Below are 15,729 nucleotides of genomic sequence, written 5' to 3' on the forward strand. Positions count from 1 at the left end.
ACCGATACCAGTGGCGAGGCAAGATGTCTGGCAAGATATCTGTGGCGTAGTCTTGCAGGGAAAATTGCCATGGCATTTGTGGGCTACGCTTGTTCGCTGAGCACGTGGAAACCACAGTTCGTTCCTTACCGTTGGAGTGCCCTCTTCCTAGGGGATGCGGTGAGAGTGTGAGAAGGGCCCAAAAACGCAACGAGACTTTGGAGCTCTGAGACGGTGCCTTGTTTAACCATGTGAGAGCCCCTTCATGATGTTCGGCAGTGATCGTCTGTTGGAAGGGAGACCTGGGATGAAATGCAAGGATAACAGTGATGGCGGAACGGTGGGAGATTCTAACGCTCCAATGGCAACGTGGATTCATTTGGCATCAAAGCCTCTGACGAAATCGCCAGAAATGCACCCGATCCCATCGGAAACGCGGAAGCTTAAGGAAGGTTGAGCCTGGATCGCGCTTGAATGGGCAAGACCACCGTGTAAGTAAAACAGGCGTAGTCGGCGTTGTGGACAGCAGAGGGCAATGCATCTGGATCGAAATAGCCCTTTCCCGGCCTGCACGGCATGTTACGTACGTCGAATTTCTTTCGCACCGTACCTAGCCATGGGGGGAGGCCCTCATCCAGCAGTGGATTTACAAATCCGGTACGCGACATCTCGTTGCAGCCACGTCAGAAAGTCGGACCGTGCCCATCAAAAGGCTTACGGATTAAAGGAGCGGGGGGAAGCACATCGACACGTGTTGTAGAGACACTCTGAAACATTTTGGCGGTGTGGGTCGTTCGGCTTAAGACGATGGGACAGTTCTTGAGGCCCCCCGGACGTGAACAGATGGAACCAGGGGGGGTTCCGGACAACGGTCCAGGGGGTGGCACCAGTGCCAGACTAAGCTAGTGCGGGGCCTGTAGCATGATGTTATAAAGGGGCCCGAAATAATAAAACACATAAATATTAAAACACTAATTGTCAACTTGCAAAGTAAATTAATTGTATTTTTTCATTTGCTATAAAGCCAGATAATACGACACATCGCTAACCTTAAACACCCAGTCGTTCGTAAAAGTCGAAGGCGGTATAGTACTATAGTAATAGAGCAAGTGCAGAATCACTGAGCCGGAATTGATAGCTTGAAAGCATTTAGCGCGGGGGCCCTTGAAAGTGCGGGGCCCGTAGCTACTACACGTGTAGTGGCTACTACACGTGTAGTAGCTACTGCATATGTAGTTGCCACTGCACGTGTAGCTGCTACACATGTAGCTACTTGTGCTACGAGGATAATCCGGCACGGGGTGGCAGCCAAAAATAAGAAAGTGCGACGTCGCCACCGAGTTTGTGATTCACTGAGAGGCTTTCTTGGCGTTACCCTTGCGAGAGGGGGGGGGGGGGTTAGTAACGTGGTCGAGGTGGGCATGGTTCGAGAGGATGGAGGTGGACGATGCTTTACGCCCGTTGTGTTTTTTTGTGCGTGTGGTCCTGAGGGAGCGGTGGAAATTCCAAAACGTCGCCGTGACTGGGGATGAATCCCTCCGGAGGGCAATTCGTCGTTGAGTTCCACGCACAGCGATCGTTCGGCTTGTTTGATGCTCGCACGCGTAAACGCGTCCACTGCGCGAGAGTAGAATGTTGTACAGTACCGTTTATTTATTAACAGAACCGCATAGCAGCATTCTGTGGACGCTGATTGTAAAATCTTCAATCCATTCGGGTGGCCTCCCTTACCCAAGCGTGCGCACAGCGAGACACGAAAGCACGAATCTCAACTCACCTTTCTAAGGCCACGCTAATAAACGCCACTAAATGCTGACTCACAGCGGCGAGTACATTTCTGCTGACAAATTTGACCAGCCGTGGGAAGCATTGTATAAGGGGCATTTATTTGTTTAGCCATTGGGCATATGTGTGTGAATGCGTGTGAAGCGTGTGTGTCGTAGACCTGCGTAGACATCGCCACTGGGGAGACAAAGGCGGCCGGGCGTGGTGCTGGCCACCCACCCCCTCGTGTGCCACAGTGCCGGTAGCCTTCATAGAGGTGCTACTCGCTGACAGAACTTGCCCCAACGCTCAGTTGAAGGCTACACGGGGCGAACTTTGCGTGCAGGGCTACGTTCCTCGTGCGCGTCTGGTGGTATGCAAGTGTTACAACCTCAGGGCATTCCCTTTTTGCCTCTTTTGTGTGAGAAGAGCAAAACGCGATAAATCTCTCTGACATCCATCCTCCGTACAGCTACGAGTCGCCCTCTTCTCATACAGTGCCGCAACTGTGTGAGCCTGCGCGCTAAAAAAAAAAATGCTTCTCCAAATAAGGACATGTGGGTGGGTTTTTTTCTCTTTTCCCCACGCAACTGTGACAGTGAATTCTTAAAGAGTGATAAGGCCCAGGTAACTCTGCAGCCGAGCGTGGAAACCCACTCGTGTGATTTGCCATGCGCGCACATACACACATACATAGGCCCCAATTCGTGTATCGTTGTTTGGCCATCATTCTGCCGTGTTTTAGTGGAACGGTGACTGTTTTTTTTTAGTTTTCCCGAAAGCTGGCCCGATTTCGCAGTTTGTCCGCTTGCGTATCGTATTCTGCCATATCTCAATCAGCACGGTAGAACCGGTGAGGTTGATCACTGATCAGGGAGGGCTATGGCAGAGTTTGTGTGTTAGAGTATTTGGCTGCATTCACACGTGATAAACCACTTTGTTGAGCTTCTCCCAGGGTGAATTTTCTCGTACGGTGGCGAGATGTTAACTACCTCACCTGGTATGCAGGAAGGCGTGGGTTCGATACCGACTCTGACGCCTGCTGTATATTTGGAGTTTGCGTGTCTCCATGTGGTCGTGTGGATTTTTCTCAGGATCCGCCAGCTTTTTCCCACCGCGTTTAGAGTATTTGGCTGCTATAAATTTCCACATGATAAGCCACTTTGCCGAGCTATAATTTGAGGCCAGGTCGCTTCTTTAACAAAAAGATACACAGGTCAGTGGGCCTTACCTGGTAAAATACAGAAAAAAGTTTAGTGATCCAAAAGCCACATTATTGAAAATGTGTCCCTGCAATTCGCGTGTCATGATTCCGATGAAAGATTAATTGCATTTACGACCTCAGATGTGTGTCGCTTAAGGAGGGTGTGGTATGGGTTCGTTGACTAAACATTCCATTACCCAGACCGTTAGCGTACCATGCAGATATATATTGTTATAAAGCAGTGCTCACGAGAAAGGTAATATGTTTAGTTATTAATTTGTGCTTGAAATGTATGGGTCGCTTGCAAGATAATTTGGCTGCTGTAAATTTCCACGTGATAAGCCACTTGGTTGACCTATAATTTGTGGCCAGGACCCGTCTGAACACATTCCTGCGGAGGGAGCTGGTAGGAACGTTGGGTTGCTCGGTCAATGGCCAGGGTCAACGGCGGCGTGGTGTATTCCGCAAATATGCCCGATTGTGAGGGCGGGCACAAGCCGGCGTGAGTAGGTTAAACGTTGAGTTTTATAAGGGCACCACGGGGTGACCAGCCCCTCCCCACCCTGCCCCACCCTCCCACCTCCCACCCAGCCCCTCCCCACCCTCCCCACCCAGCCCCTCCCCACCCTCCCCTCCCCACCCAGCCCCTCCCCACCCTCCCCTCTCCACCCAGCCCCTCCCTCCCCACCCAGCCCATCCCTGCACGACGGACGAACGGACACAATAATCCCCTGTGGGCTGGTGTAACCAGGAGGTTCCTACCAGTATAAAGAGCTATATATCTCAGTAGGCTTTACCTGGTAAAATTAAAAAAAGTTTAGTTTTAGTATATTTACGTATTTGTTTTTAGTGATTGGCTAATCTTTCCTATGCTTTGCACCCCTATTGTTTTTTGTATTGTTGTGACTTTATGCCCCGGCCCTACTGGACATCTGTGAAAAGGAGCTTCATAGCTCATCGAATTTCTCCAGGACAAATAAAGATTTTGATTCTGGTTTTGGAAGACCACGTGGACTCTCAAGCAGTTTTAACGGTTTGCCTCTCCGTTCTCTGCGCGCTCCCAGGGCAACCTGTGCGAGATCTGCAGCCTGGACGACCCGGACTCCGCTCACCCGGTCAGCAACGCAATCGACGGCACGGAGCGCTCCTGGCAGAGCCCTCCACTCTCGCGGGGGCCACACTACAATCACGTCAACGTCACCCTCAACCTGGGACAGGTGGGTTCGTCGTCACCATCCCAGTACAGTGAGTGGTGGCTGGAGGCGGATGAGACCCAGCCCCTGCTGGAGTCTCAGTGCCCTTCTACGTTCTTAGAGAAAAGTGAGAAAAAAACTGTCAGTGCAACATTTACATAGGTGGTGAGATCTAGAGCGGAATCCATCATAGGCAAAGCAGATCGTATTACTACTCATTCTGTTAATCGTTTAACACATGTTACAGTTTGTTTAACATTTACTTTTTTGATCCCCGCTGAGTTTTGTCCAAGCCTAACCCTAATCCTCTATTTTGGATAGAGGACACACTTCCAGCAAGCATGGGGCATGATTAAAGTTGTTGACGAATGCCTCTCTTCGCATGATTTTTGGCAAAAACATAGTAATGTTGCCAACACAAAACAATCAGGGAAAGCTGCCAAAGTGATGTTTTGGCCATTTCATCAAGATGTCAGTCGTTCCAATGGTGTTTTCTGGCCAAGTAACGATGCATTGATTCATCAATTGAAGTGGATTCTTTTGCACATGGTACACGCATGGAAGCGTGTGACAATTCGATTATTTACCATTTCTGGAACTTCTATTCTAACGTTAGATTTAGGTGTAATGGATTGATTAAACTTGTACAATGTAGACGTGGCATTTTTGTTTTAAACGATAAAAACGTGACGGTGAAATTAGAAACACACACCATTGTATTTTTTGTTATTAAATTGCGAAAACAAGGTTATTTATTATTTGTTAATATCGCTGGGGGGTGCGTGATTATTTTACTTGACTGGTGTTTTTCCACCTGCTAATGACAGCAACGGCTCATGCCTGTGTTTCTCTGTTCCGTCGGCCCAGAACTAGGGCAGGTCTGGGCAGGCTCAATCATATTCCTTCCTCCCTCCACACACACATGCCGTCCCTCATCCCTTCCAGACTCCTCAGCCTCGCCAAGCTATGTGCATGTAGCCACAGCGTGGGGCGTGCATGCAGGGCTGCGTTAATACTGTAATTATACCCGGAATACGTGCGTTGTATAATCTGTGAGCAAGTTTCTGGAGGATTCTTTGTCCCCTGGTTATGCTTAATTGGATGGTCTTCAAGGCATTGCAATAATTCCCCATTGTTTTGCCCAGGTATGGCCTGCTACCAATGTAAGGTTCCTTACATTGGTATCTGTGGCCAATTCTATTCATTAGTGTTTGTCATGTGGGTGGAAACCAGAGTACCTGGAGAAAACCCACCCATATGACGAGATTATTCTCAAAGCTCCATATAGATGGATTTAATAATGAATGACGATGCTGCCATCTTCTGATCACTTTGCTGCTCGGGCCTACACCATATTTATAGGAAATGTATCATCCAAGCACTTACTTGTAGAGGTGCAACGTTGCATCCATTCACGGTTTAATTTAAATTCTGAAGCTCATGATATATATCGAAATGTGTGCATAAGGATCAACGTTTCTTTTTTAATTAATTCATATATGTGCCATATAATAGCTTTACAGGACCCCTCCAGTAGCTAGAAACCACTGCATTCACCACAGTATTAAAAAAATTGATTCTTGATTCAAACATTTTTTAAACCTCTCAGGGAATTCAATGGCTTGTGACGAGGGTGAATTGTCATTCCCCTAAAAGCCGGGCAGTGACCTGCTTAGCTTGTGATACCTTGTGAGTTCGGCATCGCCCAGGGTGGTTTCTCTCGTATGGTGGCGAGGTGTTTTCTACCTCGCCTGGTATGCAGGAGCGCGTGGGTTCGATCCTGACCCTGACGCCTGTATATTTGGAGTTTGCATGTTTCTCTCCCTGTGGTCGTGTGGTTTTTTCGCGGGTCCTCCCGTTTTCCCTCCACGCTATAAATTCCAACGTGATAAGCCACTTCGTTGAGCTATCATTTGTGGCCAGGTCGCTTCTGAAAAAGACCTATATAGCTCAGTGGGCCTTCCCTGGTAAAATTAAAAAATGCTTAGTTTTCAGCTCATTATAACTCTGTCCACCGCTGTGCAAACGAGCGAACGGGCCATACATTAAAAATCTTTGGAGGTGACTTGGCAGGGGGGAGAGAGGCCACAGCCCCACGCTCTCCACAGCCTCACCCCGAGACGCGTGCTGATGGAGGATATCGGAATGCTGGCGAGTGACGCTGGAGAAGGGTGGGCTACATGTTGCCCTGCGGTGGGACTCCGCTGACTTTCTCCGCTCAGCTCGCTCGCATACCATTCCGAAGGGCGTGGGGGCAATTTAACTGACAAGATTGGGTGTGCCTTTGCTGCACTCCCCTCTGTCTTCTTTGGCAAGTAAGACACAACGTTAGCCTACTGTACGTGCAAACAAAATAACTGTGAATCTGAATTCTGAAGCGGGCGTTTGTGGTGCCAGAGGTGCCGTGGGGAGCGGTGGTGTCGCTGCGCTACGAACCCGGCGACCCGGGTTCGATTCCCGCTCACGGCCACCAACACCAGTGACGATTATCTGAACCGGTGCTGGGCCTCCCCTAGGTCGACTCAGCCTCAAATGAGTTCCTCGTGCAGTATTTTAACATCGGCACTAGGGAGACAAAGGCGGCCGGGCGTGGTGCTGTCCGGCCACGCGCTCGTGTGCCGTGCCGGCCTTCTTAGGCGCTGCTTGCTAATGGCACTTTCCCCAACCGCCTGTTAAAGCTATATGGGGGATCTTTGTCTTTGTGCCCCTGTGCCCTCTGAGGCGTGCGTGCGCATTCGTGCTGCCTCCACCTAATTCGTTTGGTCAACAAAATCTTGTCAATTTAAATCAGCCTGGCCTATCAGCATGGCATACCGCGAGTTGGCGACGCTGTCTTGGTGTACATCGTGGTGAGCATGCTGGACTTGCAATCCAGAACAGGTCACCAATTTGACCTCCCCCAGCGAGAGGCAGGTGAAACAATGGGCACGTTTTGTCCATCTCGTCGCCTCTGTCCACCCACAAGCAGTACGAAGGGGGTACAACCACAGTTCGTCGATCGGCAGGTCTTGTGTGGTGGAGTAAATTGTGGGTGCTTCCATCTCTTGCAAGATAGCTGGCCAGTGTGGAAGGGTACCGTAGGTCAAATGCCCGACTTGCAGCAGTCTTGCTCAGTGTCAATTACACTCCGTTGCATTTCGCAGGTGTTTAACGTTGAATGTGTTGCCGTCGATCTGCAGCGCCTCATGTCTTCATTTGGAACTTACAACGTTCTGTGCAAGGCAAACACAATATATGCCCCGAGTGTGCCGAAATAAAAACTTAATTTGAAGATACTTGAGAAATATTTCTTAGCATCACCTCACAGGGGCATTCCCGGATACAGTTTGTGCACTGTTTGCTACCAGAGTTTCAAAGGGATTTTCTGTCATGATATGGCATCAATAGTACAACAGGTGAAGCTACCAAACGTCCTGGTTTGGCTGAGGCAGTCCAGATTTCAGAAGGGCTATCACAAAAAATACAAATCTGGATTTTGTCCCAAGATTAAAATATTCTAGCCTTGTGCTTAACTTCTGATATGTACTCTACTTGTAAATAATGGAGCTACATGGGCAGTGGGTAGAGCTACCCGAGCAGTGGGTGAGGCTGGAAAAGGAATAGTTGCGGCCTGTGGGTCAATAGGTAGTGCCAATATCAGAAAGACCAGGGAGGCCACTGCGTGTGCGGTGCTCGTGATTGAGTGGGTGTGACTATGTAACAGCGGGCGCAGCTGATGTAGGGAGGTGCTCAGAGTTTACAATGTGTCCCGGTTGAGCCTCCCCAGACATGCGGCAGCTTGAACACTAAGAACAAGATCAGGAAAGAGTTGTAAAATACATTTACCTTGAGGTCAAGGCCACGGCGGGGAGCAGGAAACCAGCCGGCACGTTTATATCAGTCATATTATGGCAGGGTGGTCTGGGCTAAGCATCGTTCAGATTAGTCGTAGTGGCGGTTCCATACGGCCCATCTTGGCCCTCCTGCAGAGTTTGTCCATTGCGGCCTGTGTGGCTATGGGCAGGGCTGCAAAAAATACAATAGAATGTGGATTTATATCGCGTTCTCAATATGAAAAACTTAACACGCTCATCATCTCTTGCTGCTGTACAGAAACAGTGGGTGCATTCATTTTCTGGAGAGAGGCAGTTGGTCATATCCAAAAAGAAGGTCTTGAACAGGGGTAGGGTGTCGACATCACGTGACTGCTGTGGGAAGGGAATTCCAGACTTTGCTTGTAGCAATTGCCAAAGAGCTTAGGTGAACTAGAGACTTAACATCACTTCATCCTGACCCCTGAATAAAATGGTACACTACTGAAGTTGGCAGGAAGGCTTCTGGCAGGTGAAGGCCATCCTTATTTCAGTCCGCCGCATTGTTCGGGTGACAAATACAACAACAAAGACGACAGCCGCCACTAAAACAACGTCCCGGTCGGCCATCTTTCATCTCACCCGCCACAATAAATGTCACGCGCTGCCTTCATCGTGCCCCCTCAGGCGTGGCTGATGCGAACGCAGTTATTTCGAGGGCCTCAAATTTGTGGCCCATATTTTCCTGACCACTGCGCACAATTCTAAGTGTTAGCTACCCCATCTGCGGACAGCGCTAATGCCGAACAATCCGGCAGATGAAGTATCGAAGAGTGTTTGTTCATTGGCTGAACCGTATCAGTTGATTGGAAAAATATTTGCTTGTTGCCAACAAAAATGGTATCTTGCAGCGATGCCAACTGGGAGATGCCAGAACGCGTCGCAATAGGAAGCCTCACCGTTTCCATCTTGCATGTTAACTAGGTACAACGAACCGGGACATATCGTGGGAAGAAGAATATGCTGCGATACCGGAAGAGGGGAGAACTACGTGTAAATGTAACGTCTTAGGTTGTGAATTATTATAACGCAACTCCGATTAGCACGCTTTGCTACGCACGGTCCGAAAGGTCAACATACATACGTAAAAACCGGGACTTTCATTGTCCTGGAAAGATGTACAGCTACCCTGGGACAGCTACGTCATCACGAGGACAGTCCTGGGAAAACCAAGACAGGTGGCATGCCTAGCATTACCCCCGAAACTAAGTCGGGGTCACACGGCTGTTGCGGACTCACCGAGTGCACGCACGCTCCTGGCGGTGCCGTTGCCATAGCGTGGGAGGTGAGACGGGTTTCGCGGTGGAAGGAGCACCGTGCTGACGCGTGACCAATCGCACTGTGGTGCTCGGAGACTCGGCGGGGGCTGGCCGCCAGCCACGGTGAAATTTGAGACCCTCACGTTGTCAAACAAGCCGAGCGTTGACAAACCGCTCCGTGGATTAACCCAAGATGAGTCACCCTCGTCCTTGCCTTGCACGGAGTGTGCCGCTGCGGGTTGGAGTGGCGCTCAGGCGTCGACTCAATTAATTGTCCCGATCTTGATTTGAAGCTTTCGTGACTGCAGGAATCCATACTCTTTGGTTCTTTCGGTAAAGTCACGTGGGTATAAAATAAAATAAATCACGACGTTTCGGACGCTTGTGTTGTGCCCGAAACGTCGTAATTGTCCTGAGTTTTCCTATGTGGGAAACCGACAGCATATGTCCAATGCAGAGACAGGCCATAGGAATGTGGAGTTTCCTTCATTGCCTCGGAGCTGCGGATTGAGATGAGCTCTGGCCCACGCACGTTTTAAGAAAGGAGAAATTATTTTCACAAATACTTCCATAATTATTGCAAAGCAATGGATTATTGCATCGCACGACTGAGATATGGCAAAGGCTTTGCAGAAGCCTTCATCCAGCAGTGGATAGATTATGGCTGATGACGATGAGGGCGATGAAAGCAATTTGAGGGTAAAGTGAGAAGTAATGAGAAGCTACACAAATGGAACAAATTAACAAATTAACATATCACTTGAAAATTGCACAACCCATAAACTGTCCATGAGCACTTGAGGATCTACAACTCGATAAACTGCAGGACCTGAGCTAAAGTGACGTCTCACAGCAGTGGGAGTGAACCAGCCTCGTAGAGCGCATCATTTTGAAAACGTCGCAGTGCCAATACGGCCCTTTCATCTTCCTCACAAAAGACACGTTGCATCTCAACAGGCCCTCACCTGCTGCGAAGGAAAAGGAATTCGTTCATGCTCATGCACAGCGCTTTTCAGATGCGCCGCTTGAGCTGAGGCGCGGATTGACGAGGCGTGCCATGTGGCGGCTCCGTGCGCTCCCCTCCGCAGAAAGTGGCTCCATCGAGACGGAGGCACTTGCACGCCGGGGTGTGGACCCCAGTGAGGTGGCGGTGGTGGCTGTCGTGGTACGGGGAGCGGTGGCGCGGTGGTTAGCTAGCCAGGAGCAGCGCTACGAACCCGGCGACACCAGTTGTATTCTATGAGACATCTCCTTTACCAGTGGCAAAATATAGTAGTAGGTTTGTACCCTTTCAACTGGTACAAAAACTGACACCTTTATACAAGTACGCCTTTTGGCGTCATCTGGTCCAACACCAATGGAGACTAGGCTCTAAGAAAAGCTGTCTCGGGTGTGGACCAATCAACTTCAAGGATAGTGCATATCATTATCATCATCAGAGTCGTTTCTTTTTGTTTGCATTTTGACTGTTTGTGTTGTGGTTATTGCAAACATGATGCCTTGTATAAAGGTGTCAGTTGTTGTTCCAGTTGAAAGGGTACAAACCTACTACCAGCTGTGTTCTTGCTCACGGCCGAAACCAGCGACGATTCCGTGACCGCCAATTCCAGCTTTAATCACAAGCGACCGCCTGGAATTAGATCCCAGCATCTCAGCGGTACAAGCCCAGCGCTCTGACCTCTGGGACACCCGGCCACCTCTTGTCTTCAGTTTTTGTTGACACCACCGCCACAGCGCCTTGACCTACGCTGCGAGCCCCTCATGCGATAAGGACACAAGGAAGGCCAGGACCGGCATGTGTCGCCTCCCCTGACGAGCGACTTCAGAGCCCCCCGTTCCGTTTCATCACGCTCCGTCCGACCGCGGTTCCAGTTCACCTGCATAACAGAATGGGTGGCTCGCTACACTGGTGCCCTGGCTACTTCTCGTGTGGCTGAGCCCAATAGGCATGCGGCCAGTCGAATGGACCTTCCGCAAGCTTTAGCGCGCAGATGTACCGCATATCTCTCGCGTCAATAGCGTCGGCAGAATGGGCAGAAGCAGCTGCAGGATCGTGGACGAGTGGCTCCTCACGCTATTGCCATCCCTCCTACGTACTGCGTGATGACCAGCCCTACGGTTCTACAGAATACGGGTGCAGTGATTTACCCCCACCCCCTCCCCTCCTCGGCGATTCAACAAATCGTCTCGATGCAGGGGTCACGATTCTTTCGTCGTGAATTGAGCGACCTCTCGCCGCTGCTCGTCGCGTGGACCCATTGCATCCAACGTGCGTGCACCGTACCTCCGTCAAACCACAGTCGGATGAAGGTCTCTCCACGCCACGGGCATTATTTGGCATCAGTGTGCAGGAAAACCTCGCCAAGCACGGTCTCATAGGGTGCGTGTTTCACCCACACACCGTTTACCTAATGAGCCCTGTTTTCCAGAACACGGGGTGATGTTTTGGCTGTACGCGGTGTGACGTTGCTAAGATTGTTGCTAAGATAGCTGTGACGCTTGCGAGACGTTGAGAGTGTTGCATCCGTTGGAAGGCACTGCCGTGTGAAGGAATCGCCTGTGAGAACGATTTATTTACCATGCGTGTCTTCTGTGCGTGTCTTTTTGGGTGATGTAGTGGTTAGCGCGCTGCATTATCAGCCCGGCGATTCCCGCTCACGGCCAACACCAGTGACGATTATCTGAACCGGTTCTGGGCATCCCCTAGGTCGACTCAGCCTCGAATGAGTACATGGTGCGGTGTAAAAACATCACCACTAGAGAGACAAAGGCGGCCGGGCGTGGTGCTGTCCACCCACCCCCTCGGGTGCTGTACAGGCCTTCGTATGTATGTTGAACTTATTTCGCACCGCACGAAGCCAACTGTGCGAATAGCGAACAGCACACACCCTAAAAGTCTGTTAAAGGCTCTAGGTCAGACCTTTGTTTTGTGATGGCGGGTAGCATAGACGCAGTAGCATAGATGAACAGGACAACAATGGATTAGGCTGCATTACCCTCTGCTGCCCACCGCATACAAAGCGCATGAATGGAAAACGTGACATTCGACGGATGTGTCACACGTTTAAATAATCTATATCCGTCGATGTATCGGTGCAAAACATAATAACCCCTTTTAAACAAACACGACACCCAACATACCTCCGTTATTTGCCTCCAGTGAGTGAATCATGCTGGCGAGTGGGAAGTGAAAGGATTTGCTGTCCCGGTCGATGACGATCATGCGTCAGCTCCGTCTCTCTGTCTGCACCGATGTTTTATACACACGCCAATGAATGGCACTGATTAATCGCTGGAGAGGTGAATAGTAGATGTGCCGTGCGCTGCAACATAGGTACAATTATTTAAATTAATGGTGTACGATGGTGTAGCGGTGCCATAATGGTTATCTCGCTGTGCAATGAACCCAACATCCTGAGTCCTGCACGGCTGAATTACAAGGATTTAAATTCTCATTTCACCTGTCTGAGGTTCTCAAATGGACACAACACAATAAACCTCATATATACTATTGGTTATTTCGGTAAAGTCACGTAGGTATACAACAAAATAAATATAATCACGACGTTTCGGACTTCTTTCAGCAGTTGTTTCCTGCTGTGGTTGTCCCACCTGATGACGGGCGCTTGTGTTGCGCCCGAAACGTCGTGATTTTATTGATTTTGTTTTATATCTACGTGACTTTACCGAAAGAACAAAATTTAGATTAAACCTCATACATTTCTGTTCAATTCATTTGAATAGCATTTTTCCAGATCAGTCACATTTTCTACTTCGGTTGACAACAAGCATCATTTGCAGAGCATATATCACCTGTGCCCACCCCCAAGTGAACATAAGACGACCTATTGAAGGAACATCATAAGTAGCTCTGTGAAGACAAATTTCGGGGCAATTCTATGACACAGGGTGATCCATTGCAATGGATGCTTCTTTGTCTTGGGACGTGATGCAGACAACATAATTGGAATATAAATATGAAAATGCAAATTCTAAACATACAACTAGAAGTATTGCATTCTTTCCCTGGGTTTTAAATTAGAAGTAAGATAAATTACTCACGATGATGATCATCGCCGTGAGTCTTGGCCAATCCATTGCTGAATGTGATGTACTGTATGTATGTTGAACTTCTTTCGCACCGTATGTAGCCAACCCTGCTATGCTCCCCATGCTGTTGCCATTCCTCATGCTCCTCCGATGCCACAGACCATCTCTGCCGTGAACGTCCTCTTGGTGACCATTCTCTTACGAGCTTTGTCCATTAGCCATAATGTCTCCTTGCAAAGCGGCCTGGCCAAGCCTCCTCTATTTTAATGTGACATTTCCGATTTGCATATTGTTCCCTGGCCCACGTGTTTATGCTTCTCAGTGTAAATTTATTCCCGGCATTTCTCCACGCGTTTTTTTGTTGTTGATGCATAATTTGCAGTTTTTATTCAAATCTACTAGGCAGTGTGCATATTTCTCATCTATATGCAACGTCAGTATGTCTCACATTGTTTCTCATTCATGTCAAGACCTTGCATGGAGCAAATACGTGATAAAATGAACTACGGCATACTCTATTCATGTTTCAAACCCCCATTTAGTTGCAAATAATAAAAAAATCACTTAATATTTCTCAAATTATTTTTTACGTGACTCTGGTTTGCCCAGGAAAGCCTGGCTGAGTCTCGCGACTGTTATGCAGGATGATCTTGTCACGACGCTTTCACAGACGGGGGCCGATCACTGCTATGTACATTCCACTTGAGCACTTTGTGGTTAATTTTTCAAATTTTTCAAAAGTTGCACCACTTATTCGCGCAAACAAGCGGATTGAAAACCCTCCTGCGCGCACACACACACACTTTACAAATGCGGGCTGTTTACATAGGCCAGCTTGTGTTCTTTTACAATCGTATTTTGACTTCACGTGGTGACTCAGTGGCCAGACTGTGGAGCTGAGGCAGCGTTTATTGGCTGTCGAGGCAGTGAAAATTGGACTCTGTTCCTTGGACTGGCTTTACAGTGACGCAATGCCATTCTTTCATAACTCACAGCCTTATTCATCATTGTCTCGATCTGAGTGCTGGATTTCTCCATTGGCCTTACTTACAGCTCATGTTCTAAACATCCACGGGTGTATTTATTCACTATATACTGTGGGATACTGTGCATGGGGCGTTGCGGATAATTGACATTGCAGTGGTTATTGCGCTGCACTATGAACCCATCAACCTAATTATAATTATTATAATTATAATTCTTGCCACCCACGGCTAATATCAGTGGCAAGTGGCATATCTGAGCTGGTTGTGACTCACCCCCCACCCGCATTCTTCAATCTAGAATATAGGGGGTTTTTTTTGGGTTAGATCGCGTAAATATGAATGTGTCCTTAGACCCACCACCAAGCGACACGGCCAATTAGTAAGGGTTGTGACGTAAACAGAACATGCCAATTCGATACGAGCACAGCAAACAGTTGTGTTGGAGAGAAAATCCACAACATTTACAATGTGAGTACGATGTTTCGCCAGTAATTACAACTAGCTTCATCAGGCGACAGGCAGATTTGTGGAGAAATCCTCCTGTTTCTTTCCTTAACCCACCCTGGTCGGTGTTTTGAAGTATGATCAAACAACCCCCATAATGGACACACCTTTGGATAGCCTTCATCCAGCAGTTATGTACTCCAGTATATAATGTTGAATGGAACTAGGACCCATGTCTAAAAGAGGTCATTGACTATAGCATCTGGCAGTTCACCAACATGGATTCAAGCAAGCCTGACTCTGCTGACAATTGTACATCAAAAACCGCTCCAGAGTTAACTTATACTGAATCAGCTGAAATTATTCAGTCCCAGAAGGCCGTGCGGCCGATGAGTCATTGTGGGGAAAAAATGCTTAATGTGTGTGGACAGACATATTGTATGCGGGAGACATTGTTTGCTTATCTATGTTGTTATTTATCCAGCAGTGAATTGACATGGAATGGTAAAGTAGTTCTTTACTTTTGAACAAGAAGACCGTTGGCTGCATTGGCAGGTCTTCTTGCTTCTGTTGGAGTTTTTTTTATTCGTCAACTGCCTGATGATGCTGGTTGTAACCACCAGGGTAACGTCCGTGCCCATTTGTTAAATGTTACGTGAATCGCTCTGCAATATCACCCCAGTGGTGCTGCTGAAGCAATAATAAATTGGCACGTTTGTTCATCACGTGACAACCTTATTAATTTACTGTGTCGGGTGGAGGAGGGTCTACGACACACACGTTACTTATGCGGCGATCTGACCAAAGCATCTAATCGAATCAAAATACCGGTTTCGAAAGCCTCCGTGTTAAATTCACAAATCGATTGTTTATAATAAAATAATAAAAATAAAACATAATAAAATAATTCTCACGACGTTTCGGCCACAACGCAAGCAGCCGTCCTCAGGTATTTTATAATGTTTTATTTTTATTATTTTATTATTTCCCTTCTACGAT

At 48.3% G+C, this 15,729-nt stretch overlaps 1 protein-coding gene across 2 annotated transcripts in view; it reads left to right on the forward strand.

Annotated features, from left to right (window-relative positions):
- The window catches only part of LOC144717933 (laminin subunit alpha-5-like), an 88,186-nt gene that overhangs the window by 1,924 nt on the left and 70,533 nt on the right, over nucleotides 1-15,729 (forward strand). For both annotated transcript variants that reach the window (XM_078593744.1, XM_078593745.1), the window contains exon 2: nucleotides 4,012-4,164. In XM_078593744.1, coding sequence (XP_078449870.1) covers nucleotides 4,012-4,164 — 153 coding nt within the window. The remainder of the gene's footprint in view (nucleotides 1-4,011; nucleotides 4,165-15,729) is intronic.

The sequence above is a fragment of the Lampetra planeri genome, chromosome 4 (assembly GCF_965212315.1).
Source record: "Lampetra planeri chromosome 4, kcLamPlan1.2.h2, whole genome shotgun sequence".
Taxonomy (NCBI): Eukaryota; Metazoa; Chordata; class Hyperoartia; order Petromyzontiformes; family Petromyzontidae; genus Lampetra; species Lampetra planeri.